Source organism: Paroedura picta, chromosome 6 (genome assembly GCF_049243985.1).
Source record: "Paroedura picta isolate Pp20150507F chromosome 6, Ppicta_v3.0, whole genome shotgun sequence".
NCBI classification, from domain to species: domain Eukaryota; kingdom Metazoa; phylum Chordata; class Lepidosauria; order Squamata; family Gekkonidae; genus Paroedura; species Paroedura picta.
In genome coordinates this window covers 36,882,806-36,906,103 of record NC_135374.1, presented here as the reverse complement: position 1 = coordinate 36,906,103, position 23,298 = coordinate 36,882,806, and the positions used below count along the sequence as shown (strand labels likewise).

Below are 23,298 nucleotides of genomic sequence, written 5' to 3'. Positions count from 1 at the left end.
CAGGAATGCAATGGGCACTAGCAGTCTGCGCGAGAAAGTGTGTGTGTGGGAGCATACCTGAAGGCCTGGCAGCGCTCGGGGCATCGCAGCAGTGAGACAGGCACAGAGGTGGTGGGGTAAGATGCGACCGCGGTAGGCGTTCGATTGTGTGGCGGATGGGGCGGCATTGGTGGCCGGACGCTCCTGGAGGGGCAGTGGCATGTGGCCAAGCGTGTTTGGTGAGGGGCTTGCTGGCGGCTTGCTGGCAGCCCAGGTCGAGGGAGTGGGTGCAGCGGGTTGTTAGAGGCAGAAGGGCTGCATGGGCCGACGGGTCATGCAGTGTTTGGGCTGGGCTGGCTGCTGGTTGGCTAGTGCAGGCTGGAGGAAGGCTGCGAGCCACAGGAGCGCCCTCCTTGATGCCTAGGAAGCGTCTGGCGGTGAGGTGGTGCGTGCAGGTAATGCTCAGTTCGTGGAAGTGGGCACTCCACAGGCCAGCCCAATACAAACGCATGCAGCTTTGCTGGGCACATCTGGATTGGCCCGCTGGAGCAGCAGAAGTGGTGGCTGGACCACAATTTCCTGTCCCGAACAGCACCCAGACAACTGGCTGCTGACCTGGACAGGACCAGCCAGATGGCTGTTTTGGAAATATAAAGAGGAACTGTGGTAAGAATTTATGCTGTTATCCACCCCAAGTCCTATTGAATGAAATAAAAAATAATGCTTTAACACCTAAGCTATATTTCAGTTCTTTCCTAAGCTATATTTCAGTTCTTTCCAGTGGTTCTAGGCTTCTAAAATCCTAATTAATAGTTTTATTGAATGTTCCAATTTTGTTGATTGTACTGACTTTAGGTACATTCTCCCTTAAGGCAATGTGAGAAAGGTGAACAATAAATAATGCAAATAAATAAATAACAATGTGATGGAATCCCTGTACAATTAGAAGGCCATCAAGTCAAGGCAAGAAATGTTCAGCGGAAGTCTGCTATTATCTGGCTCTACTTCACAACCCTATTATTCCTTAGAGAGATTCCATCCAAATACTAGCAAGGACTGAACCTGCTTAGCTTCCAAGATCTTATGCGACGGAGCATGCCTGGGTCATTCCAGTCAGGATGCAAAGATGAGGTGTAGCAATTATAGAAGGTCAGCAGGAGTTATCAATGGGTAGATTGTGTGAGTCTGTTCTGCTAACAAACGAGGCTTCATCTAGCACCAGGACTCTTATTATGGTACAAGGGACCCATTTAGCATTGCAACATGATTTTTAGGCCGATAAAAAATGGCTTGCACTCTCAGTAATGCTATATGATCCAACTCAATGTTTCTTCCAGGAAGATATTAAAATCAGTTACTTTAGCAGAGAAACATCCAAGTGTGTTCAGGTTCTTGAACCAGAAGGGAATTCAGTTGGCGAACATGCCTCTTTCATAAGAGTGTTAACAGTATTTTATACCACAAAGTTATCAGGTTCTGTGTCTTTATTAATCTTTACAAGCACCTGTTTCTCCCTACTAATATAGCTTTGTATTCAGATTTGTTTCTAACATAAAAGAAATAGTAGGGATCTTTAAAGCAATTAAAATGTGGCAATTGTGATTAGGCTGTATGTGTGGTGACATCAGGATGTAACAAGTCTAAGCAGACCAGCAGGATGTCTTCAGGAAAAGCAAAGCAGAAGATTCCTCAATAGTCATTACCTAAATTCTGCTCGTGGCTTACAAGAGACATTTAAATAATATCTAACCTATATAAAATGTTTAGCTATGCTCTGAAATACAGGTTGATATGGAGCTGATAATATAGAACACAACAGAACTGTGTCTCATTGCCACTAACTATACAAGGAACAAATTGATTAATGTTTTTTTATGAAGTAGTAGACATTACTTCAAAAACAGGCTATTTTGTTGGGGCATCAACCTCTGCTAAAAACATGTAGACCTTACGAATTCCTATCAAATTTTCATACTTATCCACAGTGGCCAGGACAATGGGTGGGAGAACCACAGTATAAGACTACTTCCCCCCCCTGAAAAATATGCCTCCAAGTGGGGGGGGTCGTCCTATACGCCGAGTGCACTTCAGTTGGGATAGACATAGCTGCCCATAGTGGCCCATAGTACTGTAATGTAATGTAACAAACACTATATTTTGAGTGGAAATGTTGGGGGGGTCGTCTTATACACCCAGTCGTCTTATACACCAGCAAATACGGTAAGTCCTGCTACATGCAACAAAGCATTTTGTTTTCCTTTCAATAGTTTTATTTATTCCAGGCTAGCAAACACCTGCACAACACCAAAACTGCCTTTATGAAGACTTCTAGAATATGACCACTGAGAGATATCGGTATCACTACCCATATTCTTTGTGAAAAGAAATATTGGTGCTTTGAGAATTTTAACAGTTATGATGTAAAAGGGAATAGAATGCAAACTAGTAGATTCTGATGCTATACCATGAAGAAACCTGTTTTCCACAAGGAAAGGAGCATGACCTTAGCTCTATATGGAAACATAAGTGATAATTTCACCATTACATTGAAGCAAAAAATTAATCTGAAGTGTCTAGGGAGCTAGGGAGATGAAAGAAGCCAACAGCATCACCAAGCTGAGTTCCCAGAAACAATGAACGGTACAGTAATAAGATAACAGCAGCAATGTCCAGAATTGCTTATGAGGCCCAATTCAAAGTGGGAATACCATTCCTTGGTCCAAAAATACTAGGTATTGTTATATGATTTAATCATTAACACAATATGCACTTATAAAAACAGATAGGAAGCTTCTGTACACAAAATGTTTAACACTTCTTATTCAATTGGTGAATACCAATTGAGCAGACTCCAGTGATTTCAGTGCTAATCAATTAATTTCCCTGTCCTGTCTGAAGAATCTGAGATACCACAATACCTAATTCATACAGAAAAACATCAGGTCAGATGAAGTCTAAACAATTACTTAGCTTCTTTAAAAGTCCATCAACATCACCCTCCAAACATTAAGGCATCAAGAAGTCCAAAGAAGGAATATATGCCTAAATTCATTTCAAATATACTTACACAATATATTCAGTTACCTTAAGGAGCAGAAGTAATGGAGTTGCTTATTCCAAAATTAGACAAGGGTCAATATCTCGGGGCTTTTTGCACGCCTTCAAAATCGCACAATGGTTGCCAATTGGAAACGCTATTGATTTGCCATAACGCACGATGTCGTAGACAATCTGCCACACACCTGGAACCAATCTGCAAAAAGCGCTTCCTTGTAGCGCTTTCAGGGAAATCCCAAAAAGTGGATTCACCCTCCGGAAAGCGCTACACTCTTGCAACCAATCTGCAACACTAGCGAAAAAGACCTGTGCGTTAACATTGTTGCGGTTTCTTCAAAGTCCCTCCTCCTGAGCCTGTCCTCCAATCTTCCGGCGAAGCGATCGCCATTTTTTTTTCTCCGAGCGAGCGGGGATAAATGCACCAGCGAGCCTCTTTCTGTTTAGAGGCTTCCCTGGCTTCAGTCCTTCACCTTTAGTCACTAAGCACAAACCACAGAAAAGCCCGTTTGCTGATGTATTTTCCCATTAATTTTTACACATTCAGTCAGCCGAAAATCGGGCCCGTGAGGGGGGGGGATTTTTTTTTTTTCACTCGAAGGCACCGTGGCAACGATCAAACGATCAAACGACAGCTCAAACACATTAGGCAGCTGGATGGGTCTCTCCGTTGCAACGAATCTACCCAGATTCGTTGCTATGGGTCTGTTTTTTTTTTTTTTAAAACCTTTCTTAAAGGGAAAGGGGCTGTTTGGGAGCATGCTAACGGCTGCCCATTGGCTGCTTGACGGCCAGGGGCGGGATAGCTCGGCAATAGCGCTTCCTTTCTAGCGATTTCTGCCAAGACCGGAAGCCTGTGGGAAACGCTACAAAACGCAACTGGATTCCACCACAAAGGCAGGTATGCATAACGACGAATTCCACTACTTTAAATGGCGATTTTTCATTCAGTGACCAATTTGCAACAAAGATCCCGGTGCGTAAAGCCCCCTCCCCTCAGCTCCCTTTCAATGCTGAGATATTTCATATATTGAACAGATGCTAGTTTGATCTATTTTATCTTTGTTTTAATTTAATATACTAATGTAAAAATCACACTGAAGAAGTGTGCATGCACACGAAAGTTCATACCCAGAATAAAACTTGACTTAAAGGTGCTACCGGACTCACACTTCGTCCTGCTGCTTCAGACACTCGATGGGGTACCTCAAAGTAGCTGTTCTATTGCAGAAGAATTTCAGAAACAGACTGGAATGAGAAATCTCTGAATTACAAGTTCTTTCAACATTCAGAACAATAGAACCCTAGGGCTTAACAGAGATATCAGATTCTTATCCTACCATACGTGCCAAGTCACTCAGTTCTCACTTATACCCAAAATGAAACTTTGTTAGCCTTAACCGTGCCACGGGATTCAAACTTAGTTCTCACATCTGTTGTTAATTTTTATTATTTTTATGCTAATTCTTAGCAAATGTATTTTTTTCCAAAATTAGCTGTACTTAGCCCTTCCTGGCAACTCTTCTCACCAATATGCAATGTTTGAGGAAAGTGGTTTCAACATTTACACGTTATGTCCCTCAGTTCTTGCTTATACCCAGAATTGAACTTTGTTCATCTTAGAGGTAACACTGGATTCAAACTTAGTTCTCACTTCTGTTTCTTAATTCTTGTATTTGTATGCTAATTTGCTGCCATTCACAGATCTTGCCAACTGCTATGATCCAATCTCAGCTATACTTATCATCCAGTTACTTATGTTTCTTGATTCTAACTAGCCCTTCCTGGCAACTAACCCCACCCCTACCATCTCTTGACCTACATGTAAGGCTTGAAGAAATCTGTATCAATGTATCTGTAAAAGTATGCATGAACACAGAAGTTTATACCCAGAATTAAATTTTGTTGGTCTTAAAAGTGCCACTGAACTCAAAACTTTCTAAGCCTGGACCATACTAAGCAGTAATTGGACAAAAATTGTCAAAAGGGCATCAAAGAGTCATAAAGAAAACATAAAATAGCATTTTCTGGTTTAGGTGGTTGAAGAATTGCTCTGCCCACATCTCAGCGGTTCTGCCCACATTTTGGAACAACCTCCAAATAAGATACAGAAAGTTCTTATATTCTCTTCCTTGAGGAAAAGGTGCACAGCAGAATTTTTAGTACACCTGGCAGCAAATAATGGCACTGTTGCCATATTAACAATGTATTCACATGTCTAATGTCTCCAACTGTATATATTTATATTTTATAAGCCACCCTGAGCACTGTGGAAAGGAGGAATATAACACATCCTTTACGTCACAGGTTCTTTCCCAAGCCTAACACTTCTATTAAATATTTACACACCCTTGTTATAATAAAGGATCAATAGGGCAATCTTTGCAACTTGGGTGCTGTTCTAGATGATATAGAAAAATAACAGAATCTAAACCAAAACTCCACTTAGTCCTATCAATACTTGATGCATGGCTTTTTAAAAACAAGGCAAAGATGATACTATCATAACAAAGTAAATTCGTGGATATTGAGGACCAAGACAAAAGTTCAATTTTCCATTTAGAGGAAAGTGTGGTATAAATCTAACTTACTGAAATGTTTCCCAGACATTACCAAACAATTCTTCATTCTGCTATTATGGCTACCGAGCAGCGCATGCTACTTGATTTATCTTTGACGTCTCCTATATAGATACTAAGCCATCCTTTTTTATCAATGGCACATTGGATGTCCATTCACTGAGCAGCAGTCCAATTTGTTCTAAAAGATCTATGTCAGTTTTCACAAGAGATATTGTGATTTGAAAAAATTTGGTTCGTCATTAGCATTCCGAATATATCACCAAGTATCATACCACATAAAAGGGAACTTGCGATCAAGGCTGGCTTACCAGTTAGCCAGCATTCACTGGTGCCCAAGGGATCTGTCTAGCAACTGCTGCTGAAACTGGACTGCCTTTTCCCTATTGGTGAAATATGCCCCACTCAGGGCCAATCGCAGCTTTTACTAGGGATTCCGTACACACTCCTTACCTTCAAGCCCGCTGTGAAGGAAGCCTCTAAAACAGACTTTCTCAACTTATTTAGCATTGAGAAACTCCTGAAACATTCTTCAGGCTTTGAGAAACCCTAGAAGTGGTGCAATTGGAAAGCATAGCTGTGTACATACCCACCCAGGGCCACTCTCCTTCCCACCCTCTCCAGGCCCATCACTGACAATTTTGGGAGCAGAGAGCAGGTAAACAGGACCACACATGGTCATAAGTGTTTAACAAATTTTAAAAATACATATACATTAACTAACTTCCACCCATTCGGGAAACCCTTCCAGGGCTCTCCAAGAAACCCTGGTTGAGAAAGCCTGCTCTAACAACAATTGACTGAGGCAAGGAATGCATTCCTCTGTATGTGTTGCACTGAGTGGCAGCCACTGCTGCCGCTCTTCTGAGAGTGATGCAGGGGTGTCTGTGGGCACATGCATGCTGCTTATCACTTGCAATACTGCTGTGGTCGCCTTGCTGCTGGGGAAAAGAAGCAGCCAAGCTATGTGTGTCTCTTCTCCCTGCTCTCCAAAGATTTGAGGCCAACTGCACAGGGTTATTGTGCAGATGAAGCAAAAAGGAACAGGGGTTCTTTTTCCTCTTGTCTCATTTGCAAAACAATCCTGGGCAGAATCCCTGTCCACCCTCCAAAGTAGCCATTTTCACCTGGAGAGCTGTTCTTTACAGTTGGGAGCTGAGCTATAATTTCAGTTCTCCAGACCCTATCTGGAGATTGAATATCCCTGGGCTGGAAATATTCCTTGAGGTTTGGAGGTGGGGCCTCAAAATGATACAATGCCTCAGAGTCCACCTTTCAAACCAGCCATTTTCACCTGTGGAGCTGACCTTTATAGTCTGATGAGCAGCAATAATAGAGGTGAAGAAAAGCCTGCAGGCTGAGGTGGCAATGGAGTGGAATAGGTGTGTTCAGTCTGGGCAATGGGCTCTGGGCAGCCCTTACCAGCATGAGTTTTTTAGTCTCCATTGAATTTTTTTGTGCAATGGGCTTTATTGGTAGTTTATGTATGTATATATATAATATATAATAAATATGTTCATGTTCATTTCAAAAATGCTTAGAAAATGTTTTCAGTGTTTCCTTCAAGAGTTGAAGAAATTACCTCCATCTTGTTACAACTGCACTGAAACTGCTTATAGCAAGACTTGTCAATGAAGATGGATATATCCCCTACACACTTAAATAAGATGCATGCACTTTCTAGTTCTACTGTAACAAGTATTGTTCTAATTAACTTTTAACTTATGTAAGCCTTTAAAATTGTGTTTTCCAAAGAAACCTTCTTCAGATACCTGACTATTTATTCTATGAATAAATCTTTGTTTGCCTTAAAGGCACCTCTGGATGCAAACATTCTGCTGCCGGTTCTAGACCAACACAGCTATCCACCTTATTATATGCCAGCATAGTGTAGTGGTTAAGAGCAGCAGTTTCTCATCTGGAGAGCTGGGTTCGATTCCCCGCTCCTCCACGTGCAGCCAGCTGGGTGACGTTGAGCTCATCACAGCCCTGATAGTGGTGTTCTGACTGAGCTGTCAGAGGCTCTCTCAGCCTCACTACCTCACTGGGTGTCTGTGGTGGGGAGAGGAAGGAAAGATAATTGTTAGCAACTTTGAGACTCCTTCTGGCAGTGAAGTGGGGTATAAAAACCAAATCTTTTTTTTTCTATTTCCTATGCGTAACTCTGCCATACAATAAAAAAAATAAGTAGCTACCCACACACAGGCAGTAGCCAACTTCAGTGCCAGGTTCAGACAAATGCTTAGGATATAGCATCACTTCTGCTTGAACAGTATTCTACATTAAACCTACTATATTTCTCTCCTTTCTAATACCCAGCTGTCATGAACACTTTGAGCACACACAACCTGAACATTTACAGATGAGTCTTTTCCCTGTTCTTTATTGCACTTCTACGTCCATGCTAAATTCTTGGTAGACCTTTCCTGCAACTTCTATAGAACAAACTGTTTGAACTACCTTTGTGAATATCTGTCTGTTCTGTTGATCAGTATGATCATTATAGAAGCAAATTTGTGTCTCAAGGCATCATTTAACATCTGCCCAGTGTTTGATATCCTCCTGAAAGCAGCCACAAACTGTGCTACTTTCTCTCCAATTCCCCAAAAGAACCTATGATTGCTGAATATCACGTCTGCTGCAGTGTCCAAATATGCAGCATTTCCATGCAACACCAAGTTGTTCAGTGTCCTACACACCTTAGAAACCATTACAATCAGCAGTGTGGTAATTTACTCTGTTTCAAGTATGTTTGTTTATTTTATTACATTTGTATACCACCCTCCCCTAAGGCTCAGGGCAGTTCACGTAGAACGTAAACAGAACAATACATCAAACAGTGATTATAATGAATGAAAGGTAACAGTAATAATAATGACAATAAACAGAGAAAATAACATTTTAATATAGTAACAATTTGACAGACCCATGGTTGGTAAGATCCATCATATGGGTTCAAGGGAGGTTCAGGGGCCCAGTAGATGCTGTTTAGTTTTGGTCGACCTTAACCGAATACCTGGTGGTGTGGCTCCCTTTTGCAGGCCCTACAAAACTCTTTTAGTATAAAATTATTAACTATTCTGCCTATCCATGTATCCACACATCACTGGCTATCATTCTGTTTTTCAAACAGGAAAATCCAGGATATGATCCACAGACATTTCAAGTTCTTAATTAGATTCCCCAGTAGCTAAAAGAAGATTTGACAAGTTGTAGTTTGGAGTTTATATGTTTGTTCTGCTACCTGAATTACCCTACCCAATTGATGAGGCAAGCACAAGATGTTCTTTCCTTACATTTAGACAATGAGAAAGAGAGTATTTTTCCACAGCAGTTAGCTTCAATTTGTAGCCAAAAACTGCTTCAGGTCTCTAAATTCGCTATCCAAACCCATACAGGAGGAGTCTGAAAGTTGTCCATCGTAAGTCCTATGTTGTGACTCTCCTATCTCAACTTTTGTGGTGAGCATCTCTAATCAAGTAAAGCAAGTAGCAGTGGACCAAAGGACCTCAATGTCAAGACATTAAGCAGCTCCCAAGGAAACTTTTACTCTCAGCCATGGGTAAGCTTTTGTTTACTGAACTAGCCAAAGCAGACTCTAAAGTGGATCCAGTTAAAAGGAATACTATTCCACAATTCCCAAGGCAGTAGTATATCAACTTTTATACTCAATGCTCAGCAAAAACTTTTACTACACTTCTTTGCTTCCCTGCGATGAAGGAGCCCTGATTACCTCCTATGGCTCCTACTGAGACAGAGAGAGATCTGTGCCTGGCGGTGTCCCCTGGGTCCTAGCACCCATTACATTCCTGGTTGCAATGGGCTTTCTTGCTAGTAACTACCATAAACATGTGTTTATAATCCATGTCTGATTATGACCAACAACCTACAAGCAGTAATAATCAGTATGAACCATATGTAAGTTACGTGTACATAAAAAATAACTGAGATGGAGAAAAACACTTTGGCAAAAAACCCCGAAACATCCTGAGTATACAATCACCATTGATTTTTTTAGCCATACATCTACACACCCATCATATGGGATTCTCAAAAGTACCTGGCTATAAACTGTTGAAAACAGGTTGCCAGTTTGGTGTAGTGGTTAGGAGGGCAGACTTCTAATCTGGCAAACCAGGTTTGATTCCATGCTTCCCCACATGAAACCAGCTGAGTGACCTTGGACTCATCACAGCACTGATAATGCTGTTCTGACCAAGGAGTAATATAAGGGCTCTCTCAGCCCCATCTACCTCACAGGGTGTCTGTTGTGGGGAGAGGAAAGGGAAGGCGAATGTAATCCACTTTGAGACTCCTTCAGGTAGAGAAAAGTGGCATATAAGAACAAACTATTCTTCTTCTACTAGACATACCCTTGGTCTGATCCAGCAGTTCTTAAGAAACTTTGTCTATAGAACTGTTATCACTATGTCTTTAGTAACTGTGTGCCAGAGAAAAGTTTGGCATATGGAGTTATTTTTTTTGGTACTGTACTACTTAATGAAAGGTTTTACTCACTGAACATTTGTTTTCAAATCCTTTCAACATTGAAAAGTATATGCCTGAAAAATTACACACACACAACCCATACTCATCACCAAATGCATGATTCCGCTTTTCTATCTTTGACCCTTTCTGTTTACAAGTTTTACTTTTCTTTCTTTCTACATACTACAGTTTCCTGTAAGACACAAATCATTACTGCAAATTACAGTATTTGCTGGCGTATAAGACTACTTTCCCCCCCTGAAAAACATGCCTCCAAGTGGGGGGGTCGTCCTATACGCCAGGTGCACTTCAGTTGGGATAGACATAGCTGCCCATAGTGGCCCATAGTACTGTAATGTAATGTAACAAACTCTATGTTTTGAGTGGAAACGTTGGGGGGTTGTCTTATACGCCCAGTCGTCTTATACGCCGGCAAATACGGTAATACTGGGTCATTAAAAAAGTTATTAAGAGTATTGTGTGGATGCCAGTATAATATCTCAAAACTGGATAATGACATTCTGTGTATAGTTTCCTATAGACAGATGAGTACAAAGGTAGCCAAAACTACCATTCACTGCATGAACTGTTTTACCAGCACAGGAGGAGCTAATAGGACTGAGCACCATGACAGGCCAAATCTAGCCTGAAGCTGTATTGATAATTCCAAAATTTGCACAAAGCTCTACATATGATCCTAACAATCAAAAGGCTGCTGTATATTGTAAAAAAGAAAGGAAATTTTATTTTTTTTCCTAGAAAGGACAGTACCGGCTAGGTAGATCTACTTCTCTTGCTAGGGACAGAATACTGCTTTCACTGTAGCAATCAGGTCATTCTTCATATTGCTACAATTAAAATGGATTTACCAAATCCAGCTTTCAGAAACTTGGTAAAAGATAGATGCTATCTTCAGACAATACAAACAATGTATTTACAAGAAGAATGACCCTCTTGGTGTGAATGCTTCCTTCCTCCTTTTGCTGGCACAACAAAATATCTTCAGCCATGCAAATTCAAAGATTCTGGTTCATTTTTGTCACAAACACACTGAGATTGGTCTGTGGTCTCTGAATACAGCCCTACTTAAGCTTTCAAAAACTGCATATTACAAGCAAGCAAATCTGCAAACAACTGAGCCAAGTTTTGATTTTATAACCATACCTACCTTTAGATTATTCAAGTAGAAAGCAGAAAAAAGGGCATTTCCAGAAGCATAGATATCAATCCTGTATTTGTTTTACTTAATGTCAGAATTTCTATTTAAAATTCACTGTGAGTGATACTTAAGGTATTCCCACATGCAACAAACATGTGCATTTATTATTCAAGCTATTATTATTTATTTATCTTACTGCATCTGTGTAATATAGCCAGGAGCGCCTAAGACTGTCTGGCTGCCAGGCAAGAAATGTTCAGAGGTAGTTTGCCACTGCCTGTCCCCATATCACAACCCTGATATTCCTTGGAGGTGGCCCTTCCAAGTGCTTAGCCAGGGCCTATTCAAGCTTATTTGATATATATTACATTTTTAATACATAAATATAAATTAAACAATTTTATCTTATCTTATTTAGTATATATTTACCACAAGTTTTGATACCCATGGCCTATCCTTTCACATACATTAACTGGCACAGAAAACAGTTCTGTCATAGACTATACTTCTGCAAAATATAAATACTTTAGCCCCCTAATTTCTTCCACATAGTAAAGTAACTGGGACTGCTTTCAACCTCCATTGCAGTGCTAAAAATTAGCCCCCATAGCAATATTCACAAAAATACACAAGACTCTTGTACCAAATTTGATTTCAAAAAACAAACAATAGCTATCAAGCCACACCAATGGTAGTCATTTAAGTATACACTTCTGTTGTAATAAAATTTACATTGTATTTACAAGCCATGCTTAAGTGAGGAATAAAGTGTGCCCAAACAATAAATATTCTGTGAAGCTTAGAGGGATGAAAACTGAAGAGGCTACCTAGACACAGAAATAATGTTGGGAAATCAAATAACGTTGGAAGAGTTCAGAAAGCAGAAAGTATAATAAAAGATTTTTGCAGATACCAGGGGGTAAGGATGTGATGGCTTGAAACGGTATAAACTGGAAAGAAGTTTAGAAAGCAATGAATTTAGAATGAATAGCCACAAAACACCCAGGTTATTCAAAGCATTTGGCAGGTGTAATGCAAGTAATTTTGTATTTCCCATTGTGGCCCCTGCCTGGTGGAATTCTTTGCCAGATGACGCCTGGGCCCTGAACAATCTCTCTAGATTCCATAGGGCCTGTGAAACCGAATTGTTCTGCCAGGCTTTTCATTGAGGAAACCTCAATAGGATCAATCAAACCCGAAGATCAACAGAACTGTTCTTAATATTTTTATGACTATGTTCTTAATAAAATAAAATGTTCGTAATTTATACTGGATTACATAACAAAGCGCATGCGAGTACAGGCACATAGCATACACCCATTTCCCACATATCTACAAACCAATAAGGTAAGACTTTTAAAACCTAGTAACACTCCATAGACTCGAAAAGCATTTATTTGTTCTGTTAAAAGTGCAGCTTGGTGCTCATCTTAATCATTGGCTCTTAAATAAAGTTGAAAGCGCCATCTGGGCAGCGCTGTCCGGGTCTCGGCTCTGCTGTCCAAGTCTGTCCGGGCCTAGGCATCCAGAGGCAGCTGGCCAATCCAGATGTGCCCAGCAAAGGTGCCCGCGTCCAGATTGAGTTGGCCCCTGGAGCACCCGCCTTCATCAGGACCTGGAACCCTACCTCCAAACAATAGATATCAGTTTTCCTGGAGAAAATGGATGCTTTGGAAATGATTAAGTGCTACTTTCCCCTCCCTAAACCCCACCGTCTCTAAGTATCACCTTCAAGTGTTCAGGAACTTCTCAAAGTAAGAGTTGGCACTTTATTACAACTGATCTTCAGATTTATAAGATCAGATCCCCTGGAGAAAATGGTTACTTCGCCAGGATTATTTGTTGCTGTTTTAAATTGGGGTGCTTTTAAAATATTCATTCATAAAAACCAATCTTCCCTATATTATGCATACTTCTTCACTTACAAAACTATAGGGTTGAGTGTTTTGCTACAGTACATGAGGATTAACATTCATATATATTTAAAATATATACAATTTAAAATATACATATAAAATAGTCAAGAGACTGATGTTTATACATCTATACATTGTATAACACAAAATTCTACAGCCAAAAAGAATTGGCCAATATGGATAACTGAAAATCTATGCATATATAAATAATAAAAAGGCCTAAAAATTATTAAAATATAATAAAAAGCATTGAATTTTCATAAAACTCAAGAGTGCGCACCTGATCTGTTGCAGGAAACCAGTAGGTAGAGAATTAGGCCTAAAAACAGATGCTCACTGTTCTGGGAGAAACATATCCTGAACACAATGAGATGTAATGCTAGGGTTGCCAACCTGCAGGAGTTTGGAGCTCTTCCTGATTATAACTGATCTCCAGAGATTACAGAGGTCATATCCCTGGGGAAAATGGCTGCTGTATGATATCACATTCAAACTGATTTCCGTCTCCAAACTTTGCCCTCCTGAAATTCCACACCCAAATCTCCAGGAATTTTGTAACCTAGATTCAGCAACCCTATGCTGGATATAGATTTGGGTTCAAATTCCACTTCAATTCTGTAACAACTGGAAACAATCCTAAACAGTTCTATCAGAAGTCCAACCCTAATTTATTCAACAGGACTTATTCCCAGGAAAGTGTTCTTAGAATTGCAGCCACAGAGTAGTTTTGGGTAGTTTTGGAGCCAGCTTGGTTAGTGGTTAAGAATGGCGGCCACTAATCTGGAGAACCAGGTTTGACTCTCCACTCCTCCACATGCAGCCAACTGGGTGTCTTTGGGTTAATCACAGTTCTCCCAGAGCTCTCTCAGCATCATCTACTTCACAGGATGTCTGTTGTGAGGAGAAGCAGCATAGGTGATTGTAATCCGGTTTGAGACTCATTTGGGTAGTGAAAAGTGAGGTATAACAATAATAATTCTTTTTCTTCTAGTTTCCAAAGTAACCTATGAGTTTAAAAAAACCTACCCTGATTATTAAGTACTTTGTTGAGGGAAAGTGCTGTTTAAGTGATACAGGCTTGCAAAACAACCCCACAAGAAAGCATTAACTCCAAGCAACTGGCAGAAAAGGTTTAGAAAAATAAGACTTTTATTCCAGTATATATACTCTTAGGGCACATAAACTAGTTAAACAAGAACAGGGATGGCATTCTCAGGGGCCATTCCATTCTCCAGGCACTTGTCCAGAAACTGGTTCAACCTACTTTTACTTATATTGATTGATTATTACAGTCAACAACCCACAGAAATATTATAAAACAATAAAATCAAAGGTCCATTGCTACAAATCTATATAATAAGAGTCCTTGTAACAGTGTTAACATTTTTTGAGTGCAATGTCCCTTCTGTTTCTTCAATGAGGCTTGGAAAGATCTCGCTTTAGTGCAATACTTGGCAACTTTCAAAATAATCCCAAGTGCATTAACTATAAAGAGAAAGGTAAAGTACTTTTACTTATAACTAAATTATGAATGCCAATGTTTTCTTCAGTAATATTTGTTAAAATCAGGTGGCAGTGGTGGTAGTGACAGCATCAAGTAACTTTGGAAAACAGACCCAGCCTGGAGGCTGTCAGCACAGCCATCCCTGAATTACAGCAATTATATTTAAAGCTGTATATTCCAATTGTCATCAACAGGAATGAATCAATTAAATATGCATCCTCTGACTTCACTAGTTTGTAGAATGAGCTAGCAATAAATGCAACCAGTGTGGCTGAGGCAGCATACCTACTGTACCTATACAAAAACTATGACAGTCTCCTGGCACTGTACATATTCTAGGGTTCTCTGCAGTACCCTATTTTCTAGAGTGTTACAATGTTTTTTGCACTGCTTTTCACTGAAGAAAAAAAACCTTTCCGTGGGCTGGGGGCCTGCAAAGAGCCAGGAAGAGGGAGAAATAAACAATTAGGAAATTCTCCCCATAATGCAGGTTAATGCAAAACTACTGAACCCTGGGGCTTGATGCACAGCTTTCTTCTCGCCTAGGGCTGAACCTCAGCAGTTTAGCAGTTTTACTACAGTTGATCTGACAACTATGGGCTGAGGAATAAAGGAGCAAGAAACTCTAAGTATGTGACACCTGTACCTTATTCGTATAGGCCCCATTTCTCTAACCTCCATACAGCCATTTGATTGTCAGCAGGAATTACAATGCTTACCATTAACTGTAAAGTAGCAAGCATACCTACTAAGACTAATCCTAGGCTTGTTTGTTCTTTGTCTTCTAAAGAAATCATTCAGAAATACACCTTTATTATTGATGTTGTCCAAATACACAGTTGCAACTGTCAATATTCCACATAAAATTAAAGCTTCTTTTAAAATAAAAGGCATTATCAAAGTCCCCACGGCAGTAAGGTTAAATAAATAATCTATTTTAAATGAAAACATTTCACTTTTACACTCTGCTGTATCTCATTTAATTGCTTTGTTAAATCAAGCTAAGTGGTATTTTAAGTTGCTAAACTTATATATTTATAAGGAATACAATACTATGTATGTACAATTAAAGAATACAGAGAAATCACTAAGAAGAATTTTTATTTATTTACTTTAATTTCTGGACTGTCCTCTCCACCAAAGTGGACTCAGGGATAAATGGCCTTCTCATTTATACAACGTGTATAAAAACATTGCAGTTAAAATAGTAATTCAGCACTTTAAAAACATTTATAAAACACTTCTTAAAACCCACAGATGTCATACCCAAGCCCAAACTTGCACTGGGCATGTGATCTAATTTAATAATAATACTATAAAAAATCTAATAATAAATCTATGTAAATCTCTGATCAATTGCTTTGTTTTGTAAGCACCCAAAACATTCACTTTAACTGCTTATCCAGCAACACAGGGCTACAGTTTCCTATTCGCTACTCATGGTGATTTATAATAGAGGAGGTATATGCTGCACTTTGTAAGTTTATCTATAAGGCCACTTTCAGTTTTTCAAATGTCTATCTTACATTAATTAAGGGTCAACTCCATGGTTTTTTACAGTAATGATCCACAGAGCAGTTACTTCCTGAGCCCAAAATGATCAATGAGCATATGGTAGAATTTCTCAGAAAGTTTTCTTGTACTCGAGAAGGGGGGAAAACCCTTCTATATGGGACTTTCACTGTGACACTTGGTATCAAGTACCAAGTTCCAAGGGAATGAAGTTGCCTTGCAATTTTATCACAAAAGTCCTCTAGCATGTTAATAAAATTCTGTATGTTACTGAATGCAGCTTGAAATCAAATTGTAAAATGCCCAGATGTAACCCGTACAACTACTTTTCAGCTTGCATTGTTTACTTATTAGACAGATTTATAACCCGCCTTACTACGAAGACTCAAGGTGGATTACATAATATATAAACCCCATTAAAATCCTATTTTATTTTAAATCCTATTTTACTTAAATAATTATACATCAAATATTCCTGTATGGGTACATTAATTCATATGAAACATCCACATCCACTACCTGATTTTGTGTGTAAAGCACCATAAAGTCCACACATTCCTTGGTGATCTCCCATCCAAATACTTGCCAGGGCCAACCCTGCGCTGCTTCTGAGATCTGACTAGAATGGACTAGCCTGGGTCATCCAGGTCAGAGCAGTACCTTATAAGATATATATCTAATATGTACAAATGCAACTGTCTTTCTGAGCAAGATGTGTATGCTGAATTTCCATGGAATTCTATACTTCACGTAAACATACACAATTTAAGACACACAGGCCAGTCCTATCCATGTTTACTTAAAAGTAGATTTCACTGAGCTCAATGAAACTTTCTCCCACATAACTGCATATAGAATTGTATCCTTACAGTGCCATTTTAACCAGAGTTACACCCTTCCCAGCTTAGTGATTTGAGAATCTAGCACCATGGATCACTGGTGCTTCATATTAATTGTGCTGTCACCAATATTATTGGTACTGAGCAAACACATTTACTGTCGATTCCATACAAATGGCATAAGGAGCTTTTTAAAAGTCTGACTGCCCTGAAGCACTGCCTGCAATTCTACAAAACTAAACATTTCATCAAAAATTCAGTTCCTCTCATTAGCATGTAACTTGTTGCAAAACTGACTTTTCTTCTATTACAGAAAACATTATGCTGCATGTTTTTAAAGCTATACCTAAAATGTTAACTACTGAAAACTTCTATGTCATAATTACTACCAGCAGTGGCAGTATCTTTCATTTTCATGCTGCCCTATCACTAACATTGTTTAAGCATCTTCTAGTAACAACACATCTAATTAAAATCAAATGAGAACTGAAGAATGACACCACTATAGTAGCAAAAATGGAAATACTTCATTGCTTTTCAAAATGGCATAATGTTAAAGTATACATTCCATTGGAGAAAGTACAGGGATTCCCTGTGGCCCTGCATACCTGTGGTATCTTAGAGCAGTAGTGAGGCTGTAGTGGATGTTCTGTGTCACCACAGAAATAAGGGCAGACATTTCTTGAACAGTTGAGCTACTGCTCCCTGCCTGTGTTCACAAGTGGGCATCATCAACCAGAAGGAAAAATGATGGTGTATAGCACTACATTTGATCTCAGCCAAAAGGACAAGAAGCAATTGCAAAGCACTGAATTAGTCCATAAGCACAAGATGCTTGAATGATAACCCAAGACCACTGTTCCAAAAGATATAAATAATAGATTTCTGGATAATGAGATTCAATGTAATGTGGAGACACAAATAGCAGAGCTCTGAAGTGAAATTAAATGTGGATGTGTAGGACTACAATGCATATTTAGGCTTGGGACACTTTGCTCAAAGACAACTGAAACCTAACCATGAAATGTGATAAAAAAAAATCAGTGATCCACAATGCTTTAAAGAGTTTATAATCTGAGTTTATAAGACTAGTTGAATTGAAAACAGTTTTTACTGCATCTGAAAATTCTTCTGAAGCTAAGATAAACTATTAATTTTTTCCAAAGGTGAGAGAAATTACATCTGTGTGGCCCACCAAAGACCGCTATTACACAAACACTTGTACAAATCAAGGCTGTTTGTATGATAGTTTCTTTTTTACTATGCTTTCTATCCACATTAGTCTTAAATCAACTGATATGAGTGCATTAAGCAACATGAATAGTGTACATTTTAGCGCTGCCATGCCCTCTTTCTGCCTTGCATAAGCCAAATGTAATGTGCCGAAATACTACACAACAGTGCAAAACCCTGAATAATTTTCCATCATCTGCAGAATACCATAATATCTAATGCTATGCTAGAGCACCAGCCCTGTACTAAACACCTATCAGTCGCAAATGCAAGCAATGATACTGTTATTGTCCCTCTCCTCCCAATCCTGCTCCATTCAACATCACTCCTGCAGCATTTTCATCTGTTTCATGTTCACAGAACTATTTTCAAGGTGGGATTTAAGGAGGTAAAACAAGGCCTGGACAGATGAGTACAAAGGGAGCCAAGCACAACATTCAATCCAACAGCAGAACAAAATTTGAGTCCAGTGACACCTTTAAGACCAGCGAAATTTTATTCAAGCTTATACTTGGAATAAAACTGTGTTGGTCTTAAAGGTCCCACTGAACTCAAACTTTGTTCTGTTGCTTCAGACCAACACAGCTGTCTGCATGAATCAATCCAACATCAGATTGGTATGGATTTAACAAACAGTTTTTCAGACTAATAAGAGAGGTCTCAATCTGAGATGTTAAACAGTCTGGAGAAGCCAGAAAAATACCTGGAAAATAACTTACTGGAATTTCTCAGATAGTTTTTAAATCTAATACCGATCAGAGAATCTGACTGGCTACTGGTATAGCTGATTCCAAATAAAGCTGATTTTTTTTATTTTTCCCCCATGTGTATTTGGCTATATTGAACAGCTAGGGTTGAAAGGTTTAAAGGGCTACAAAGTTAACTTCCATTTCTCCTCTAGGACTCTTTCCTGCCTTTTGCTCTCTTATTCAGGGCAACAGGAGGGAGGGGGGAAAGGTACCTTTGCAGCTCAATGGAAGAAGTACCTTAGGGGGAGCTGCTGTGCCTGAGTCCTAATCATTGCAATGCTTTTGGAAATGGCAATGCGGGTTTGCAACTTGCAAGGTTGCTGGCTTTAAAGGTAAAGCCCAACTAGATAACTATCCTCGCTCACTTTCCAAGGAACAGGAGGGAGGAGAGAGGAGCTGTGGCAATTTAGCAAACAGGATTTCTGGTTAAGGGGAACACTTCTTTATCCAGATTCAAATGGGTACCTGTGTTGATCTGAAGCAGCAGAACAAATTTTGAGTCCAGTAGCACCTTTAAAACTAACAAAGTTTTACCCAAGATATATGAGCTTTCTTGTGCATACACACTTCTTCAATGTAAATGTACAATGTTGGTATAAAAGGTGCTACTGGACTCAAAATTTGTTGTCCTTTAGCCAATCAAAGAAACTTGTTTCTTTTCAAAATTCTCCTATGCATGGACAAACAGCATAAAAGCAAGGGTCTAGCTGAGCTAGGCTCCACTGATGAGAGATTTGGAAAGGAAATATATTTCCTTTGGAAAGGAAATATATCTGTGTTTACTGAAGAAAGGGCTCATGGCCACAGGTTTTAGACAGATTCATGAAGGATAGGGGTTACTAATCGTGGTGACTAAACATCCCCTCTGCATTCAGAGGCAGTACCTCTAATTACCAGTGCCAGGTGGCCATATCAGGAGAAAGCCTCAGCCCCTATGCCCTATCACTGGTCCTCCAGAGTAACCAATCGGCCACAGTGTGAGATATGAAGCTAGACTAAATGGAGGACTGGTCTGATCCAGTAGATTCTTATGTTCTTAAGTCCTAGTATGAAAACACAAACATCTATAGATATGTAAGTAATATACAGCTGCAAATCTACTTAACTGCTATTATTTCTTCTTGTCTATTAAAAAAATTCCAGATTTGTTATGAAAGATGCTTGACCTCTCAATTATGTTTAAATGAACTAGTTAACCTGATCATTTCTTTAAGTCTGACTTTTACAACTATTGCTATTGAAGCTAGAGAAGAATTCTCTTAGAAATAAAATGCCATGAGTTTCCAATGGAAAGACTACTAAAAGAGATAATTACTGAAGTGCAGAATGACTTTCTGCAAAAAGCCCATCATTTTATCAGTTTTGGAAGACCTGTTACAAGCATGGAAACAACACAACTTGTTGGACACCAGTGGATTTTATATCTGTGTGACAAGCAAATATAAATATCCTAGAGACACAGTGGAGACAAGATCAAAGAAGTTTTAAGTCCCAGTGAAATTGATGCTTTAAGATTACAATCTTATTTTCTAATAAATGTACATGATTAACCCACATATATTTTAGCTTTTGTTTCAATGCCTAAATATACATAACTTTCTCAGGATTGAACTCAATAGTTTTCACAGATTTCTGTCCATTTATGAAACATGTGTCAGGGCTGGAGACATCTCTGAGAATTTTTGAGAAGTTTAATTTGTAAAGTTTACCTAAAACCAAATAACTCTAAAGGTGTATTGAATAACATCGTAGATTACATTTAATAACTTCTTTTTACATATACACACACACATACTGAATATAAAATATAAGCCATATCACCTTTTCATCAATTGTATGTTATTATCATGAGCAGAATCTGCATCCTCTATAATTAAATACCTAATTGTATAATCATTAGGTCCAAGCAGAATATCTTCTGGACTATCATTCACATGTTCTGAAGTTAAGCTTCATAGTTGTAACTTGCATTTATATAGAATATATATATGGCCTGGTTCAAATTCCTACCAAAATATCTACATTACTAAAATAATTATGAACATACGGACAGTTTAATATGTGTGTAAAGTACTTACATTAACTATTTTTAAAGAAAAGAAAACATGGATTTGCTAGATGGACTTTTCTCCCAACTTCTGGAAGGTGTCTCCAAAGATTTAATTGCTATTTTTAAAACTTATAGATTATATTTACCTCTTATACTAGCTAAATTTTGAAAGGGTTTAACAAATTTTACATAATGATGCAACCAGAGGTGGGCATGAACCCCAAATTCCTTATGACCTTAGCCAGTCTGTGCCCCCTGAATATTTCCCAAACTTTTTGTCCAGTTAGTTTCAGGATTCAGGACATTTAAACCTAGCAGATGAGCAGGGCAACCCACCGATCTGCTATTAATTTAAATGCTTCTATTTTCTTCCCACCCTCCCAAATAGAGGGAAGTGAAACGATTCCTGAAATGGCTGCCATTATACCATGCTACTGTAAGGCTAAAATGGTTGCAAGCCATTTCAGTGATTGATTTTGCTTCCCCCCCTCCCAAATGCTTGGAAGGCTTACAACAGGGCAGGCGTGAGGTGAAATGGCTGGCAGCCATTTTGATACTATTTTGCTTCCTTCCCTTTGGAAGGGGGGGGAAGCAGAGGGTCTAAATGGCTGCTGGCCATTTAAACCTAATAGTTTATTTGCAGATCTGTCAAGCTGTTATGTTTAAACAGCTGGCAGCCATTTCAGTGCTCCATTTTGCTTCCCTGTATTTGGAATTGGGGGGGGGGGTTAAACCTAAACCAAAGCAGAGGGTTTAAACTTAATGGTTAGGTTTAAATGTTGGCAGTCATTTTAGCACTTCACTTTAGCTTTTCTAAGCAGGGAGAAGCAAAACGGTCAACCAAACTTGGCTGATTCGTTTCAGGGCTTCGGGGTTGGTTCAGGGGTTCAGTTCAGGAACACCCTAAACCCGAATTTTCTGGTTCATGCCCATCCCAAGATGCAACTTCCATGACACTACCACTTCTTCGTTAAATTTGGTTTTGCATTAAAACCACGAACTTTTTAAAAACAAAGGTGAAACAGAGTTTGTATATTAATGAATTCCACTTGTACTACAGGCAACTTCTTCCCTCACAAATACTACAAACTGATTGTGCCAAAGGGATATATGTTTTCTGGAAGGGAGCAAAAGCCTGAAAAACCATCTTCCCCCTGAGAAGAAAGAACGAAGCAGACTGTATCTTATTAATAACAATAACCGTCTTTTTTCCTTTGTGTACAGTTTACATACTTACCCAGAAAGGCAAATGGAAATTAACAGGCAGAGGAAAATGAAGCTGTCTCCAACCCTTTGTCATGTGATTGTGACCTATAAAGTATCAAATAAAGGCATATTGTCATCACACCATGATTTTACAATATTGCAACTGGCCCACAACTGCAGGATGGATCCCAAACTTGCAACTTAATCCCCCCTTCCATCCATTCAATAGTAAATTCTTAACATGAAACCCAGGTTGTAGCTCTGTGTGTTAGGAAAAAAGGCCATGTTTATAAAGAGAACTGGGATTCAGCAAGTGGAACAAATCATATTGGGGTCCATCAGCACTATTGCTTTTTCTCTATCTTCCCCAAATACAAGCACCCAAGATGCCAAAATATGCATAAAGTTCAACTTAGATAGCAAATGGGAATTCAAAGCAGGAAGAAAGTCCCTCGATATGCACATGTAATCGGTCAGTCAGCTGCCTGGATAAATTTAAGCATCCTCCAAATAAACTCTGATCTCTAGACTGCAGATAAAGGGTCTACATGAAATATTGCACGATAGTAGCAGAGTTTCAGGTAATTCCCATTTGACGATCTTTCCTGGTAAGATCCAATCCCCTCCCCCCTCCCCTCGGCCATCGCAATCCACAGAAAGAGAAATATCAGCGAGACTCGAGTCCTTCCAATGCACGGGAAAGGCAGCGCATTCGCTTTCAAGCCACCCCCACCCGGCCAGTCACCTACCCCAGGAAGCAAAGTGTAGGCAGGGCCACCAGGGTCTGGGGGTGAACGCGAAGGTTATTAAACATGGAGAGCAGCAGCAGTTAGCAACATAAACCTGACGCTTCCCTCGCCCTCCTCCTGGTCACCCTCAAGTTTGCATCTTAGTTACAAAATGTCGATGTTAAAGGCTGACAAGACACGGGGAGAGAAAGAGACAGAGAGTCCATCTTGCTTGGGGGGGCAGTGGGAGGAGAGGAGCAATAATGGACAAATCTCAACCGCCCCGGGGGATAAGTCTGCAC

General features: G+C 39.5%; 1 protein-coding gene across 3 annotated transcripts in view; it reads right to left on the bottom strand.

Annotated features, from left to right (window-relative positions):
* Positions 1 to 22,373, bottom strand: part of BBX (BBX high mobility group box domain containing) — a 130,996-nt gene extending 108,623 nt beyond the window's left edge. For all 3 annotated transcript variants that reach the window (XM_077342149.1, XM_077342147.1, XM_077342148.1), the window contains exon 1: positions 22,300 to 22,373. Coding sequence is in view for 2 of the 3 variants with exons in the window: in XM_077342147.1 (XP_077198262.1) it covers positions 22,300 to 22,362 (63 nt within the window). In the remaining variant the exon portion in view is untranslated. The remainder of the gene's footprint in view (positions 1 to 22,299) is intronic.
* Positions 22,374 to 23,298: the final 925 nt, after the last annotated feature.